The sequence below is a fragment of the Megalops cyprinoides genome, chromosome 13 (assembly GCF_013368585.1).
Source record: "Megalops cyprinoides isolate fMegCyp1 chromosome 13, fMegCyp1.pri, whole genome shotgun sequence".
Taxonomy (NCBI): domain Eukaryota; kingdom Metazoa; phylum Chordata; class Actinopteri; order Elopiformes; family Megalopidae; genus Megalops; species Megalops cyprinoides.
In genome coordinates this window covers 18,020,486-18,038,065 of record NC_050595.1, presented here as the reverse complement: position 1 = coordinate 18,038,065, position 17,580 = coordinate 18,020,486, and the positions used below count along the sequence as shown (strand labels likewise).

General features: G+C 48.0%; 1 protein-coding gene across 1 annotated transcript in view; it reads left to right on the top strand.

The window, feature by feature from the left end:
- Nucleotides 1-17,580, top strand: part of LOC118787822 (C-myc promoter-binding protein-like) — a 35,283-nt gene that overhangs the window by 13,387 nt on the left and 4,316 nt on the right. The window contains exons 12-26 of the mRNA XM_036543518.1: nt 508-653; nt 1,067-1,105; nt 4,404-4,537; nt 4,941-5,073; nt 5,655-5,861; nt 6,179-6,307; nt 7,717-7,861; nt 8,960-9,088; nt 10,335-10,457; nt 12,391-12,543; nt 12,832-13,889; nt 14,570-14,756; nt 15,798-15,901; nt 16,183-16,358; nt 17,063-17,230. Of these exons, the coding sequence (XP_036399411.1) occupies nt 508-653; nt 1,067-1,105; nt 4,404-4,537; nt 4,941-5,073; nt 5,655-5,861; nt 6,179-6,307; nt 7,717-7,861; nt 8,960-9,088; nt 10,335-10,457; nt 12,391-12,543; nt 12,832-13,889; nt 14,570-14,756; nt 15,798-15,901; nt 16,183-16,358; nt 17,063-17,230 (3,031 nt within the window). The remainder of the gene's footprint in view (nt 1-507; nt 654-1,066; nt 1,106-4,403; nt 4,538-4,940; nt 5,074-5,654; nt 5,862-6,178; nt 6,308-7,716; nt 7,862-8,959; nt 9,089-10,334; nt 10,458-12,390; nt 12,544-12,831; nt 13,890-14,569; nt 14,757-15,797; nt 15,902-16,182; nt 16,359-17,062; nt 17,231-17,580) is intronic.

Here is a 17,580-nt window from a genome sequence, read left to right as displayed (position 1 = left end):
AAGGCGTTTGCACAGGTCTGAACACGCATGTTAATGTTTTTTTTCCATGGCTGTGTTTTGTGATAAACAGCTTGTCAGTGTTTGCTGACATTTTCTGATCTGTAAAATTCCACCACAGCACAACATCACCCAGGATCAGGTCATCTAACTCTAAAGCTAACACAATACAGACTTCAAAAAAAGCTGAAAGTGAAACGGGGGGTCTACCTACACCTGCGTATCCTGATGTTTAATGAGCAGTTTGCTCAGTGTAATTATTATTGTTCATTTGCTTGGCTAACATCCTTATCCCAGGTGATACCTAAAGTTAATAAGTGGCCAATTTTACTACCCACACAAGAAGCTTTCACAGGGCACAACAGCCCAACTCTCTGGTTCGTGTGCGTGTGCGTGTGCGTGCGCGTGTGTGTGTGTGTGTCACTGTGGGTGTGTTAGAGATACTGCAGTGGCACAAGTAGAATTCTGTCAATCTGTCTGTCCACATTGTACCTCCTCTGTCCTCTGCAGGCTTCCTCAGGAGTCGGGATCGCTCACACCAGAAGTTCTACTCTCTCATGACCAAGACTCAGATGTTCATCCGCTTCATCGAGGAGTGCTCCTTCGTCAGCGATAAGGACGCCAGCCTGGCCTTCTTTGACGACTGCGTGGAGAAAGTAAGTCTGTGAATGTTTCAGCCTCGTATGGCCCTGATATTTCCTGTCTGTCTGTGGTGCTGGTCCAGTGCGCACCCACACCAGAACAAGAGGCTCAGACCCGTTTCTCCTGCAGTGAGTTTAGTAACTCAGTGGAGAAAGAAAAGGTTGGTAAGTGATGGTGGTGCAGATCCACACCAGCTTATTGTAGCAGGAATCAGAAAATGCTGATTGGTGGGACTGCAGCTGTTTTCTCCTTTCACTTGGCCTTTGTTACTAAACATCCTTTGTTTTTCTTCTCCACATTCGCACTTTCTGCCTCCTTGAGTGGGTCTTGCTTGAGTCTACTCTCCTTCAGATATCTGTTTCTAATCTGATCTGCTTCTTTCTCACCCTCCTGCCCCTCGTTCTACTCTGACTCCCTGTGTGGGAAGCTCTTCAGCACCGAGTCTGGTGCAGACAAAGGAGGAAAGGTAAGCTGGCGTTGGCATGGCACATCTCTGACTTCTACCTGCAGGTCACTGGAGATGCTGACGCTGAAGGCAGCAGACAGAATGTTCACAGGGTTCTCCATAGAAACTTCTGTAAGGAACATTCTAGAACTATCTGTAATTAGAATTCTCAAGAGGTTAAATGAATGAAAAAAACTCACAAAAGCTTGGAAAGTAATTCATCATTTTTGGTGTCAGTGCTGTCTTATATTGACTGGTGATATGTCCACACTGGCACTCAAAACAATATCCTTCAGCTTGGAGTCTCTCACAGGGTCTCTGTAATTTCTCTGGAGGATGAAGTGGGACTGTTGAAGCCTGCTGTTAACATTGATGGAGTTTATGCTGGTCCAGCTTCAGTAAGCTCTGAATTGTTTCTTGGATGTTGTGCAGATCACATATTTCATACTGGGAAGGTCTGTCTGGAAGGTCATACTGGATGTCTGTGTTGATGCGAATGGGAGGAGAGGGTGGTGTGCTATTCTCACTTGACTGGAGTAGGTCTGAGACTCGACACAGGCTATGTCTACCAGGGTGGGTGTGACTCACTCTGGTCTAGTCTTTTTACTGCCTTGCTGATGTGAGCTGGGTGTGGTGGGGACTTGTGGTCTCTGTGTGACCTGTATAATTTAGACATCCCTGTGGAATACTGTTCCAGACCAGGAACCAGTGCCCCCTTCAGGCAGCCAAGAGCATGGGCTTTCTCACAGTGTTGGGTTGCTTCTGGTTGGCCATTGTGCTCCGCTAAGGTCGTCAAAGCAAAGCCTTTCCCCACTGTTACTGGATAAACAGAACTGTAATGTCATGACTCAGTTGGCTCAGCCAATTGGCTTGGCTCAGCCAGTGGGTGGGGTCAGCGGACTGGGCCTTCAGGATGAGATAGGCTAAAACAGTAGGTTGAGCCAGTTGACAGAGCCAGTTGGCTAAGACAGTGGGCGGGGCCAGATGACAGGGCCAATTAGAAGACACATGACAGGTGAATATACAGTAGATGACAGCACTGCTCTGTGTTACCCCTGCGGCGAGGCAGAGCAGGCTTCCGCTTCAGAAAAGCGTCAGCCTTTACGCCAGCAGAAAGCTCCAAGATGGACTAAATGGCCCGCACAGTCAGCTGGAACTAAAGCCAAGATCACAGCACTTTAAGGCAGGCAGGGAGTCTACAGAGCCAGTCCCCAGTCATTGCCCTAATTATGCATTATGATTGCACTCCTTATTGTTTTTATTTTTCCATGACAAATCCCATTTACACTGAAGCATTTTGAAACACTTCCCAGTGCACTTATTGCTAAGGTCAGGAGAGCTGTGCTGCGGGTTGAAAGAGTACACAGCTCCCTCTGTAAGTTTGACTTCACTTATGGCATTTGACAGGTCACACAGCACAGGGACAGATCCCTTAAATGTAAAGACCCATCAGTATTGTCAGACAAATAAAGATAATCAGTACTAATGAGAGAGCATTGGTTTCTATGGTAGGAATAGAGATAGCCAGTCTGCTTTTTTGGTACAGTGTTGGAAACAGACAGTGCTTGTATTGTTTTTTAAACGACACACACCCCCATGTGAACCTCGGTAAAGACCAGGTCTGTGTGCCTGATAAGCCACAGCATGTCTCCCAGGGTCAGGCGTCATCTGTGTGATGTGTGTCTGATTGGCTGAAGGGCTGAGCTACTGTAACAGGTCAGCAGCAGAATGGAGTCTCAGATGCAGATTCTCAGTGTTGACTTTAGTGAGTGTGGGCTGCAGAGAGAATCACCAGGAAGCTACTTTAACTGCTCTTACATCATCATTACCTTCTTCATCATCATCATCACCACCACAATCATCATTATCAGCAGCATCTTCAATAATTCTACAGATAGAATGTGACTTCTGTGTGTATACATGTAATACATGTAAGAGACAGCAAAAAGAAAAAAATGCACAACAGTCATATAGTACAAATGCAAATAACTTTTAAAAAAATAACTATGGATGAGATTAAGTGTCATCCGTAATTTAGAATATGTAAGTTCCAAATTTTTGACATTTAATTGTCATTTAAAAGCTATGGAGGGATGCTGCGCTGTAACAATGGAGTCCGTTCTGCTCGGTGAGATTTTGGCCTCTACCTCCGAGCTGAGCTCAGATCCTTCATATTCAATCAGTGGAGGGCTTAGTCATACCGCTGGCTGAGGCTTGTTGCTGTAATGCTGACCCCAGTGTTTCCCAAACTGTCGCAGCTCAGGGCCTACCCATAATTACTCCCATCTGGCAGACGCCTCCTGTGATCATATGACATTTGCTAGGACAAAACAGAACATAAAAACTCTATTGTCCATTGAATGTTACATAAAATGTAAATATTCTTGCAGGCTCATTGATTTACAGAATAAAAAAGCACCCCCCTAGGACTCCTTTCCCCCTGGTTTAGGAATTGCTGGTGTTCTGCGTTGTGGGAGAGGACCGGAGTCTCCTGAGCACAGAAAACTGGCTCACCTGCTGTTTCCGTGTGTTGCCACAGTGAGCTCACAGCCACTGGTCATCCCCAGGAGGCTTCTGCCCTCACAGCTGTACAGCTGTGTAAATCAGAGCACACAGCCTTACGGCCCTTATTTATTTAAACTTTTTTAACCTTTATGTAGCCATTATTCATCCTGTTTTCAACTTTTCTGCAACATTTATATATCTGTTTTTCAGTTCAGAACATGTTTTTGAGCCCATTTGAGCTAAACAAGTAGCAAAGGTACAGGATGTACAATGATACAGGTACAGGTTATACAATGACACATATACAGGTACACCAATGAAATGAGGTGGCTGTGTGTGTTAGTGCTGAGCTGGGCCTGTTCTGTCTGCTGCAACGTGTTCTTTCCATCTGAGATGAGAGTTATGCAGCTAGGTGTTCAGAATGTGCAGTGTACAGAGGTGTGTGACTCTATTACATACTCAGGCCTTCATTATTATTAGAAATGTATTATCAAGATAAAGTAGCTTGAGATCCAGTCTTGTTTTTGAGTGGGTTCTGTAGAGATATGAATATGAACATAATTACAGTCCAGCAGGGAAAAAGTTGAGTAATGTAAACAGGTAAATTTGTTTGCTTTGTGAGCGATATTTTCAGACGGGGGTCTTTGGGTTTTTAAAGGTGGGTGGTGGGTCACAGAGGCCAGACTCTGTACGGGGGCATATAAAACTTGTTTTCGCGGGTAACAGACAGGCAAAAGTCCCCCAAGTGGACAGGGTTATTCCCTCAGACAGGTATAGGTGTGTGTGTGTGTGATGGTCTGTGTATCGCCCCCAGGTGGACAGCGAAAGGCTGGAAGACACTCGGCTGATTGAGGTGGACGAGTCGCACCGCAGCGAGCACACGGTCTTCATCACCCCCCCAGAGCTGCCCCCACTGCCCGATGGAGAGGAGTACCCGCTGCGCTACAGGTAGCCCTCAGGCCACATGCCGCTACGCCACAGCCTTTTAGACATCCGCATGCTTCAGGAAGGGTGGCACGTACATGGTTGCTAGCTGTGTTCTGTACTGATGAGCGCTGAGCTGCTCTAGATAAGAGCATCTGCGTGTTTGACGTTTGACGTGTTTGTGTGTCTGACGTGTTTGGTGTGTTTATGATTCTTTTAGGTGTTTGCGCGAAAAGCTTTAGGTTTGGAGACAGGAATTTGCTTATGAAATTGAAATGCATGTCATGCTGTGTAGGTGTGTGTATCTGTGTGATTCAGGTGGATAATTTGTGTTGAGCCGTGTTCATGTGTGTGTGCGTGTGCATGTGTGTATCTGTGTGTGTTAGCTCATATGAGAGGGTTCACCAGTGTGTTGCATGTCGCTCAGCTATAGCGGCTTTCCCGTGTTGACTCCGGAGCTGTTTGACGCTGCTGAGGGGTTGCGCCCACCTGCCTTACACCTGCCATCGCGACACAGCTGCCCAACAAGCCCCGCCCCCATGTTCCGCCGCACTAAGCAGGTCAGCTCCACCCCCGCCTTGAAATGGGCCCAGCTCACCAGCTCACGCAGAGTTCACTCTCACTGCCACCTCACACCTGGGCTGCATGGAAAGCATCAGACACCTACGTCATTCTGTATTTATAACCTGTGAGTGTTTATAGCACTACAGGCACAGCTGGGGTAACTCAGGAGACAGCGTTTACCGGACTGGAGCTTGGACCGGCCAGATATATACCCCACGTGCCTCATATGCAACTCACAAACATTACATTACATTATTGCCATTTATCAGACCTTCTTATCCAGAGCTACTGACATAGGTCACAGTTTTTTCTACATGTTATCCATTTATGCAGTTGGGTACCTTGCCAAAGGGTACAACAGCAGTGCCCCAGTGGGGAATTGAACCAGCCACTTTTTGGTTACAAGTCCTGCTCCTTATCATTATGTTACACTGCCGCCCCTATACACACCCCATACGCAGCCTTTACATGCTAGACACCCAGTACACGCCACATGCTCTGTCTTCTCTCCCATGTGCTCCTTGCTGGCTGGCTCGGGTTAGGCCTCTGTACAGTGAATCTGTTCGTGCTGTTCCAGGAGATCAAGTCGGCACAGAAGATGGCAAAGAAGTACTCCTCCATCCCGCAGCTGTGGTCCAAGTGCCTGCTGCGCCACTGCTACGGCCTGTGGTTCATCTGCCTGCCCGCCTACGTCCGGGTGTGCCACTCCAAGGTGCGGGCGCTGCGCACCGCCTACGACGTCCTGCGCAAGATGCAGGTGAAGAAGCTGCAGCCCCCCGACGAGGTACGAGACCCCATCCCCCCTGCTGAAGGGTGTGGCCCACTCCTACCAGCTGAAAATTCAGCCCTGACCCTGTCCATAATTTAAAATTATTTTATAGATGCCTCACTATTTAGGAGCTGCATCCCTGAAACACTGAGCTGATTTACATTAAATCCCATTCCTTATTGCATTACATCCCTGAAACACTGGATCCATTCACATTCAGTTCCATCTGTCAACACAGCACTTCCCTCTCAGTTCTCACACACTTGTAAGACCTGGTCAGTGATGTGGCAACGTGTGGTCATCTGCCGCTTACCTGAGATTGGCTCCCGCAGGTGTGTTACCGTGTTCTGATGCAGCTGTGCGGGCAGTACGGTCAGCCTGTTCTGGCCGTTCGGGTTCTGTTCGAGATGAAGAAGGCTGGCGTACACCCTAACGCTATCACCTACGGTTACTACAACAAGGTGAGGGCCGTCATGGCCACCTGCCTGCGGATTATGAAGTGACGTTTGCCTGTTCAGGGACCTTTGCCGGGTCTGAAGAGTGCAGCAGTTCGTCCTGACGAAATAAATGACAGTACATTTCACAACCTTATTATATACACAGTATATCCCCATACACCTTCAGCTTTTTTTTGAACACCAAGGATCTAAAATGGCTCTCTTCAGACCTGGCAGAAGTCCCTGAACCTGTCTAAACAGAGACACTGTTTCTCTGGAGCAGAGGCTCACAGTGAGAATACAGACTACATTAACCTGCTGCAGCCTCTCTTTTCTTCTGAGGTGGCCTGTTTATTTGAGCTCTCAAGCTTGTAGAAGAGGAAAACTTAATCTTAATGTTATGTCAGTGTATTCTGCAGAGTGCAAAAGCCGCAGGAAGCCTCTACAATGGACAGCCGCAATGAAATGGAAATGTAGAGGTGCACTCTTCCAAAGAAACGAGCAAAGTGTGCTTTTACCAAATTATAAGTGCTCATTTTCGTTTGGCCCAATTCAGAAAACAGTTGCAAAGGTGTTTCACCTTCCCTACCTCAGTATATCCTCAAAAAGTCCCCCCTGTAATTAAAGCTTTTGGGGGAGAGCGTGTGTCTGCATTCTCACTTCAAGGTAAACACTGTCACTGAGGACTCTAAAGGGGACACAGATGCACAAAATCAGGGATGGAGTGACACTGACAGACAGAGTGGGGCCATTAAAGACCGACTGCTGTCAGTTTGGCCATCAGGCCAAGCAGCTCCATCAACGTGTAGCCCCCGTAATTACACCCCATAATTAGAATGCCTGCGTTCAATGTTGTCTTCTTGGAGCTATGTTTGTGTCATTGATTCCCCCCCGAGAGTGAATCCAATTCCATCCGCACAATTACAGCGAGTCCTTGAGCAGGAGCCCAATTTACCCGAGATAATGAATAGGACCGGACTCAATTGACTGCAGACGAAAATTGCATTTCCAGTCTGTGTGTTTGCGTGCGCGTGTGTGTGTGCGTATCTGCATATGTGTGTGTGTGTGTGTGTGTGTGTGTGTGTGTGTGTGAGTGTGTGTGTGTGTGTGTGTGTGTGTGTGTGTGTGTGTGTGTGAGTGTGTGTGTATGTGTGTGAGTGAGTGTGTGCATGAATATGCATGTGTGCTTGTGTATCTGTGTGTGAGTGTGTGTGTGTGTGTGTGTGAGTGTGTATGTGTGTGAGTGAGTGTGTGCATGAATATGCATGTGTGCTTGTGTATCTGTGTGTTGGTGCATGTATGTGTGTGTCTGATTGTGTGTGAGTGAGTGTGTGCATGAATATGCATGTGTGCTTGTGTATCTGTGTGTTGGTGCATGTTTGTGTTGGTTACTCCCTTTTTCTTGAAAGCCTCACTGTGCCCTGCTGTCCCAGGCTGTGCTGGAGAGCACCTGGCCCTCCACCACTAGGGGGGGCTACTTCCTGTGGATGAAACTGAGGAATGTGGTTCTTGGCGTGGCCCAGTTCAGACGGGCACTTAAGAGGCAGCAGGCTAATCCAGCACAGACTCCACTGTCAGGTGAGATCTTCTTTCTACTTGGAACACAGCATGTTCTCTCCAAGCATGCTCAGTGCCTCATTCATGAAGGAGGACACAGGGTTGTGGGTAATGTAGTTGTAACTGAGACAGAGCTCAGTGTTTGTCTAAGCTAAGTGAAGGCTGGTCAGATCCTGGAATGCCACAGTGGTTTTCTGGGCTTCTCTGTAAATAGTGAAATACTACACAGCTCTACGAAGTAGTCATTGGCTCTGATTCAGGATAAGTAATTAAGCAAATTGGTTTGGAGAGGCAAACACAAAGAAAGCATCCCCAGCATGTCAGGATCTGCCTGGCTCTCCTGTCTCTCATCTCTGAAAGACCTCTCAGAACTAGTGGTGACAGGCAGGGAGGAGTGCTTTGTCTCCAGTGGAAAGGGTTTGTTGAGCTGCACTTGTAAAACTCTCACAATTCTAACGGCATGTGAAAGGAGCCTGCCCCCCTCCCCTTTCCAGAATCCAAGGGTACCGCACACGATTCATTATAAGTCAAATGTGCATACATTTGGGTTGATGGGCCCTCAGTGATGTGACGACGCAGATCTCTGTTTTGGCCTGCCCCATATTGCCTCTGCTCTGGCTCAGTTTGGGGTTCCCACCACAGAGAGAGGGTGCTCTGTCCCACTCTGAGGGGTAGCATAAACGTCTGACTGCACAGCCACCTGGCATTTTTACTGGGCGCCTTTGAGAGAAAAGTGATTTTTTTTCAGTGCAGATCAATATGGGGGAGTGTGGCTCTGTGGGGCAGGGGCCGGCTGCTGGCCAGACTGTCTTTGATTTACGTTTTCCCTCACGTCCCCACACAGTTTATTTCTCCTGCCCAGGCCAGCTGGCCTTTTTAGCTCCTTCTCGTTATTTATGGCTATCACTAGCGGTAGAGAGAAATCCATGTTCAAACGTGCTTCTTTTGTAACACTGACAGTCCAGGAGCTGTGTGTGCTTGATGGTTGTGCGATCATGGCGTATGCTGTTAGTGCAAGGCAATCTGACATGGCAGCACTGGGGCTGGAGCTGAAGTGAGAGGAGCCACTGGTGTAGGCCCGGTGTGCGCCCCTCCTAACGTGTAGTTGTCTCTGAGCAGATGGCAGCGACCTGGATGCAGTGAGCCATGGCAGCCTGGAGGGCTCTAACGACACTAACCCCGGGGAGCGGGTCCCCTTCAGCACTGACTCCGTCAGAGTAGATTCCACCGACGATAGATCTAGCACAGGTACACCCAACGTCCAGCGCAAAAACTCCATCACCAGTACTTTTCTGACACCAGCATGTCCTTCTTCTTCTTTTCTTTCTCTGAATCTTCACCTCCCATCACTTCAGTTTGCCTCCCACTACCCACGCTAACACTGCCCTTTTTTTGACTTTCGCTGATGTCACTCTTTGTCCATCTTGCCTGTTTGCACCCTGTATGCAGTATGCTGTGGGTATGGCGGTGAGGGTTCAGGGATATGGCTGACGGCCCTGCTCTGGACATGGTCTCATAGCTCTCATCTAAATTTCCTCATCTTTATCTCTCCACTCCTCTTTGCACAACCTGTCTGTCCCCAGAGTCTTCCCCTCCTCCTCCCACCACACTCCCCTGCCTCCCTCCCTCTCCCTCTCTCCCACTCTCTTGCTCTGTCCTTCTCTCTAAGGTTAATCTTCACTAATGAAAGCATTTGTTCCATGGTTGCTCTATGGACTAATTAATTAGACAGAAGGCAATTCCTCATGAACAGGAGTAGGCACTATTATAATGAAGGGAAAAATAATGTATTTTTGTAACTGACTCAATGTGAGGTTTCCCTAGCAAGCAACTCTACTAAAGAGAAAAATAAACTCAAAGCTTGACAGACGATCCACTGAGAGTTTGTGACTGAAGTAAGTTGAAGTGTCACAGCCAATAATATCATGTATCTAAGAAAAGAATAAAGGCTCTGAACTGAATGTTTTTTTCTGACTGATTGACGTAAAGCTGCAGGTAGAAAGAATCACGGAACAGATGAAAGACGTTTGATCAGACAGCAGGTTGCCAGGAGACTGGAACTTCACTCCCTTTCTGTGCGGCGATAGAGAGATAGAGAGAGACAGACAGAGTGTGGGAGTGGGGGAGAGAGACAGCAAAAAATAGTGGGAGCTGCAGTCTTGATTTTTGATGTATTCCCTCTGAAGTCTTGCCTTTAAAGATCCCTCTCATATTTTCTCTCTGGCTTGCTTTCTTCCTGATTGCAGCATTCACAATATGAAGGCACAAACGTATCCACAGCACTGGCTGATCTGTCATATACATAGTGTTTGCCAGATCACATGCTACACAAGTTGGAATAGTGATGCAGCGATGTTCTCTCTGTGTTTGAGGAGGGGGCAACATTAGGATACCCCCTACATCAGCATTGAAAGGTCTTAATGGAGGGGATGTGTTGTGTGGGTGCAGGTGTTTGGGGGTGGTCCCTGACCCCCTTGCTCTCTCTCTGTCTCAGGTGGGCAGTCTGATCTTGGCTATAACTCCCTGTCCAAAGAGGAGGTACGCCGAGGGGGTGCAGTGGTACAGGAATGTACCGTGGACAAGGAGGAGGACAAGAAAGAGAGTGACTCCAGCTCCTGTGAGTGTACACACACAACACACACATACACACACACACACGTGCGCACACACACACACACACACACACACAAGCAAAAAGAGCTGCAAAAAGCCTACATGTAAGAAAAATGTTCAATAGAGAAAACTGCAATAGACCTGCCCCCTGCCCCTAAGTAATAGAGGTTGCTCATTCTTACAGTTTACAAACCATGACTGCAAGTATACACACATAGATCAAAAGCTGAAACTCCATTCACTCAAATTGCTAATCCAGTTCACTCTTTTGCAAAACGCACAGCTCTAACTTAATGAAATTTCCTGCATTCATATGGGAAATATATGACTGCAAATACTCTAATTACCAGTTGCCCTCATTCACTTCACCTGTATATACTCAGATTATGTAATTGTTAATGATCAGAGCTTTAGCATGAATACTGGTTTTCTATATTGTTTACATACTTTTCTTGAGACAATAATGTTCTCAAAACTGTTAACATAATGCTCTGAACAGTTCAGCACCACCTCATAAATCCTGTGCAATGTGAAATATTGGCTTCAAAACCATGTTAACAACCCCAAGATCAAATATTTGCATCAAAGTAATACACATGTATCATTATATGAATAACACTCACTGAATACCAATTCACACTTGATGGTACAATGATAAATACTACCAGTATAATTCATGTTTTTGGCCTGATCAAACGTAAGGATGATATTGCACATTTTCAATTGCAAGACAAAAGCAAATACTCCTGGATGTTTAAAATAATTTTCTCAGGCACAGGAAGGTCTCAAAATCAAAAACAAAAAAACAACAGAATGTTTCATCGTCATTCCATTCCTTCTCAGGATGTATTTCGTTATCCTCTGTGATTTGTTTTGAATATCTCTGTCTAATGCGGCTACTTGCCAGCAGTATGTCTGCTGTTGCAGTCTTCTGCCACCAGCAGAGGGTCTTCTTTCAAATCTACACACAAATACAAATATGTTGACATATGGGGATACTATTTCTAGTTTTACTTGTAGCGCATGTGAAATATGTGTCAGCTTCATTTCAGTGGTTCCCTTTGTAGTACTCACTTACACAGTGTATCGTGTATTGTATGAGATACTGTTTTGAGAAATGTGAGTAAACAGTTGAGAAAAAGGTCTGTCTGACGTGAGTCAAAGCGTTCAGTATCACTGTATAACTTCACAGTGTTCTGGAAGCTTTTTGTGGAGTTTTTTCGTGGTATGTCTTGTTTATTTTAATTGAAATAGCCTGTATAAATGTAGATTTTAAAGCTCTGAATATTGTCTCCTTTGTAATATCCAGCTGTATTTAAATAATATGTCAACAGTCATATTTCTGCGACAACACAGGATACACTGTAGTACACTACAGTGCAGAGTAGGCATGCTGTGATGTTGTCTTTGCTGCCCTCTAGTGTTTTTTCAGGTGGTTTATCCTTACATGGAAATCTGCTATTATTGAAGTCCTTGTTTCAAATTTGTCTTTCATAATGAAATTACTGCAGATTACATGGCATTCAGTACTCAAGCTCAGTCCAGTGTCACATAGATGACTTTAGATTAAAACTGATGTGTTGGTTTTTTTTTTTAATAATCAGAAAAAATGGCTCATCATAGTCTAAGTGTGCCTCTGTTTTGTGGTTGTGGAAGGTCATACACTGTACTGTTGAGACGTGGGCTCAGTTCTCCAGGAGCTGGAAGCATCTGTTGTGTTGGGGGATGGTGGGAGCGGGTGTATATGTATAGGTTGTTGGGACATCACAGGTATCACCCCCACGCACATGTGTTCTGTGCGTGGGGGTGATAGGTGTGTGTGCATTACGGAGATGTGACAGATGAGTTTATATTGTGGAGGTAAGACAGGTGCATGGTGTAGAGACGTGACAGATGTGTGTACTGTGGAGACGTGACAGGCGTGTGTCTGTCCACAGTGTCAGAGACTGAGAGTACGAAGGGCAGCGGGGACTGCCTGCCTCAGCTGGACTTCCCAGAGGTCAGTGACCCCATCAGGCCCCGGGCGGGCATTGTCCGCGGCAGCTGTTCCTATGGCGACACTGCAGCCGAGTCTGACGAGGCCAGAGCAGGTCAGTGTGATACACCCATCTCTGTGTCCCTGTCACAGACCCCCTGTGCTCATTGTCATTGTATTAATGTATCTGTAAGTAGCACAGCTATTAATATGAACAAGGAGCAAATGAGCAGCACGTTATTACAGTGTATTGCTTTCGTCACTGTTTTGCAGTCTTGCTGTTTTTCTTTTCTGTGAGCGTGTGGGTTTCATTGTCCTTGAGTGACTCGCTCAGTGTAAGTAAATTCAGTTCCCTGTCTGTCTCTCTATGTCTGTCTGTCCCTTTCTCTCTCTCTCTGAGTAGAACGTGTTGCTGGGCTCCTCTTCACCTCCTCTTTGGAGGAAATTGGGGTGGTACAGGGCAGTCTCCGCCGGAGGCACAGGAGCGCCACGGACGAGGGCCAGGGGGCGGCGGACTGGAGAGGGGTCAGAGGTCACGGTCAGAGTGGGGACCCTGCGGGGAGCACCGTGCTGGGGCTCGGGATGAGCCAAGGCGAGACGGACCCGCTCCGCATCGCCAAGAACCTGGGCGACGACGCCAGGATCCTCCGCGGGACCCTGCTGAAGAGCAGGAGGCCCGACTCGCTGGCCGTTGGAGGAGGAGAAGAGGGGGCGGTCAGACCTGGCGCGCTGGACACGCCCACACGCAGGCACGGGGACACGCAGGAGAGGGACTCCAGCGACGAGGACAAGGCAGATGCCGATGTCACCGCCATCTTTGACCTGGAGGACCTGGATGGGGAGGGGGGAGGGAGCACCCAGGAGGGGCGTGATGCGGACAGGTGCAGGAGGGGCGTGGAAAAAACAGCGAGTGACCGCCGGTCAGTAAAGCGGACAGACATTGAGACGGGTTTTGACCCGCTGTCCCTGCTGGTGGCGGAGACTGAGCAGGAACGCGACGATGAAGAGGAGGACGAGAGAGAGGGTGTGCTGACCCCACGGCGCCACCTGGCAGAGGAGATCGAAATGTACATGAACTACATGGGCAGCCCCCTGTCCAGCCGTGCCCCCAGCATGGACCTGCAGGACCCCTGCAGCCCCACCCCCTCGTCCCGCCCCCCCAATCTGCCCCACAGCTCCCCCCGTCCTGCCGGCGTGCCCCGCTCACGCACTTACCACTCCCACCCCCACGACCGAGACCACCCTCGCAGCCGTGACCGGCTCTGTTCTTCCCCGGACAGCCCGTACAGGGAGCGTGAGACCCCGAACACCCTGGCCTCCCCCCCGTCCTTCGCCCTGGACGCTCTGCTCACCCCCACCCTGGACGTCTTCAAGACCAGCGTGTTCTCCGCGGGGAAGGGCGTGGCCGAGAAAGCCAGCCGCTGGTACTCGCGCTTCGCCACCTATACCTCGCCCACCAAGGTAGGCCTCACTCTTGCTGCGGTCCGCACCGTGCGGTCTGTGGGTCCTCACAGAGGGAGACTGCCGGGGTCCTGCTGTGATGCACAAGGATGCTGTTCACAAGCCCATAGATACAACTGGGTTCACATATAAAATGCTGTCAGAATTTTCAAAATGGAAGGACATGTTTTGTCTTGTTCATTCACTTCAACTGCATTTGACGTGATCATCTGCAGTGAGTAACTCGCCTATGTGTTTACAGCAAATTAAATATATAGTGAAAATCTAGTATATTTGAAATGAACAAGAGACAGATTTTTTTCCTTTTTCCTTTGCTGTTTTGGTTTTGCTTTTGCTTTTTCCTGTTCTAGCACTCACTGAAAAGCTTACAGGGAGACGATGATATAGGCTGTTGATGTACCAGTAGAGGGCAGTACAGCCTACAGAATCAAAGCACACAGAGACGCTAAGAATGATTAAGTCTTAATTATAACAATATATATAATTTCCATTAGTGTAATTAACTCTTATCCATAGTGGCTTAAAAGCCTATCATGTATTGCTATTATTATTATATATAGTGCTATTATTATTTATTTCTATTTGTCCGGTGATTGATCCTTACCTGAGTTCCATGCTCATTCATGCAGTAATATGTGTGTGATTAGAGTAATGTGTGTCTCATATCTGTGTCTGACCAGGATGTGAACTATGATCGGGCCAGCGTATCCTCTCTAGGTGTGGGTTACCCAAAATCCTCTCTGTTTGGGGAGGATTCTACCTCTCCCCAGCGAAACGGACCCCGTAGGAGCCCCCACCGGATGCGTGTGGAGAATTCCGCCCCTCTCCCCTCCCCCCGCCCCACATTACGCCCTGTACTCCAGTCAGGTACTGCTCTACGTCTCTCCCACAGGTTGACTCTGCCACCAACTACTGATGCTGGATCAGTTTCAGTTGTATTCTGTGTCATGGTCAGGGATATGATTAGGGCTGAGTGAGCTGATTCAGGATAAGCAGTCAAGGTAAGTATGCAGGACAGGGAAAGCAGGTGTATAGCTGTGAGGTCTCTATTCTGCACAAAGCATAAGGAGGTCCTAAGCCTTGGCCGGGTGCTGGGCTGCAGACATCACAGCCGCTCAGAGCTGGGGGGTCCAAGCCATTGTGTCTCGCATTGGGAGTGGACCTCTGATTGAGGCTCTTCAATCAGTAGAGCTGTTTGGCAGCACTTGAGTGTTTGTGTGTAGATGCATGTACCTGTGTGTGTGTGTGTGTGTTTGTGTGAGAGCTGTGTTTTCATGATGATGGTGTGCCTCACACCCAGTCTCCAGGGACGCGGTGATGCACTCTGCTGATTGGCTGCCCGTGGCGACAGTCTTTCAGTATAACGTCAGGAGCAGTCAAGTGCCTTCTTCACAAACAAGACAAATCACGTTTAAGTGCAACGCTGCAGTAATATTAGTATCCACTCAGCGCTTGTGCGTCAGCCTCAAAGTGATGCTAAATCACATCCGGAGAGGCTGCTTGACTCTTTCAGTAAATGTATGAGATAGTCCATAGTTTTTCAACCTCTCAAGAGCAGATCGTCGACGAAGACGAGAATACCTCATATATAACACCGAGGTGTGCACAAGTCAGTGCCGTTTAAATATATGCCTCTTTTTAATCACATCACCCTAGGTGATTTCTTCTTTGTTGTCATTTTCGAGTTGGTCTTCTTCCTTATAGATTTCATGTTTTGTATATGTTATGTAAGTGTTTGTGTTTATATGTGGTGCATGAGGAAAAGGAGAGACTATGTGTTTTGTGAGAGTGTGTGTTAGTGTGTACATTGATGTGCAGTATCACAGCATTAAGAGACTGTGTGTATATAGGTGTTCGCGTCTGTTGTGTGTGCATGTGTGTCTGATCTGTGTCTTTCTCCTCTCCCAGGTTTCACACCGTCACCCTCAAGCTTCACTCTGCCAGATAAATCAGAGCTGGGCTCCTCCCGCTACACCAGCAGCACCAGCATCTTCCACAACTACGCCATGGAGGTGAGTCAAAGCTCACACACAGACTCCCCCACAGCTACTCCATGTGAATGAGTCAAAATACACAAACTTCTCCGCAGCTACTCCATGGAGTAGTTCACACAGACTTCTGTATCACATCACACAGTCTCCTCCACCACTATGCTGTATAAGTGAGACAAAGCACACAGACACTGACTCTTCCAGACCTGTGCCATGGAGCTGAGTCTGAGCACATTGCCCTCTGACTCTGACTCAGTGAGTCTGAGCATGCAGACAGTCTCACTGTCTCTGCCCATGTGCAGGTGCTGATCTCTAGCTGCTCGAGGTGTAAGACCTGCGACTGCCTGGTGTACGACGAGGAGATCATGGCCGGCTGGACCGCTGACGACTCCAACCTCAACACCACCTGCCCCTTCTGCGGGAACCCTTTCCTGCCCTTCTTGAATGTGGAGATCCGAGACATGCGGGGGCCTGGCAGGTGTGTACGCACATGCACACGCACGACGCCAGCGCATGCACGCATGCTATGCCAGAGCATGTACACGAGATGAGTATTCAAAGAAGGCCTGGAGGGGTGAGGCTTTATAACCCCCAAAGTGGGCAGGGCTACCAGGTGATATCAATGACTCAGTGATGTTAACCAGTCACATTGTTTTGACATGGCGAAGGCTTTTGATTGGCTGATACACGTCAATGACAGCAGACTGTAGCTCTGGACTGCCACATGGATAGGAATTATCTTCTGTATCATGTGGTGTTTTCACCACTCAGGGTGTCACCCTTTCCAGGTAATGAGAAATGCTGGTGGTATAGTTCACTCAGCAGAATGACATGGAGGGTCCACGTGTGCTCGTCTCCGTCTGACGGCTTTGCACTTACATTCACAGCCAGGTGAAACTGGGAAGAATTTCAGCTTAGAAACTGTGTGAGCAGAATACGAGCATCTCCACTAGCACACAGTATTGGTCTCACTTCAGCTTAGTTCACCTTAGCCAGCTTTAGAGACATTTGCATTTGCCAGAGCACAGACAGCAGACATAGCAAGGCTGATTTAAAGGAAAGAAAACATAACAAATTCACAGTAAAACAAAAAATGATTTAGGTTATTACAGGACCAGGTGATAAATAATAAGTGAATTAATTTCTTGAAACACTCACTCTCTGTCATGGCATCCTATCCAGGTTCTTCCTGAAGAGCAGTACCTCGGCAGAAGAGGCCATGTCCTCGTCTTACTCCGTGTCCACGGGACTTGGGACTGGAACATCCACTCTGTCCACACCCTGTCCCACCACGGCTGTCTCCCCTCCCTCCCCCAGAATCATGCTGCAGGAGTGTCCTGGAGGCAACAGGTATACTACACTGGAACCTTCCAAAATGTCCCACTGGGCCCCCGTTTCACTGGAGGTACCCTCACAAATTGCTGTAATGTAGACCTCCTGCAAGGTGGTGGCACTGTCTGGTACAGCCTCCTCAGTCTCCTCTATCCACTGGAGAGGAAGGTGTGTGAGTGATCAGCAGTGTCTGTGTGGGCCAGTTCAGTGTCGCCAGCAATCCTGAATGATCACTGTGTCAGATGAAAGCTCATCTTTGAAGTAGCCGCCCTGCAAAGCCAGCCTCTAAGGCTGCGTTCCTCAGTCTGCATTGTAAACAGGAGAGCCTTACTCCACTGCCCCCACCTCCCTGCCTCTCCAGTGCCCTC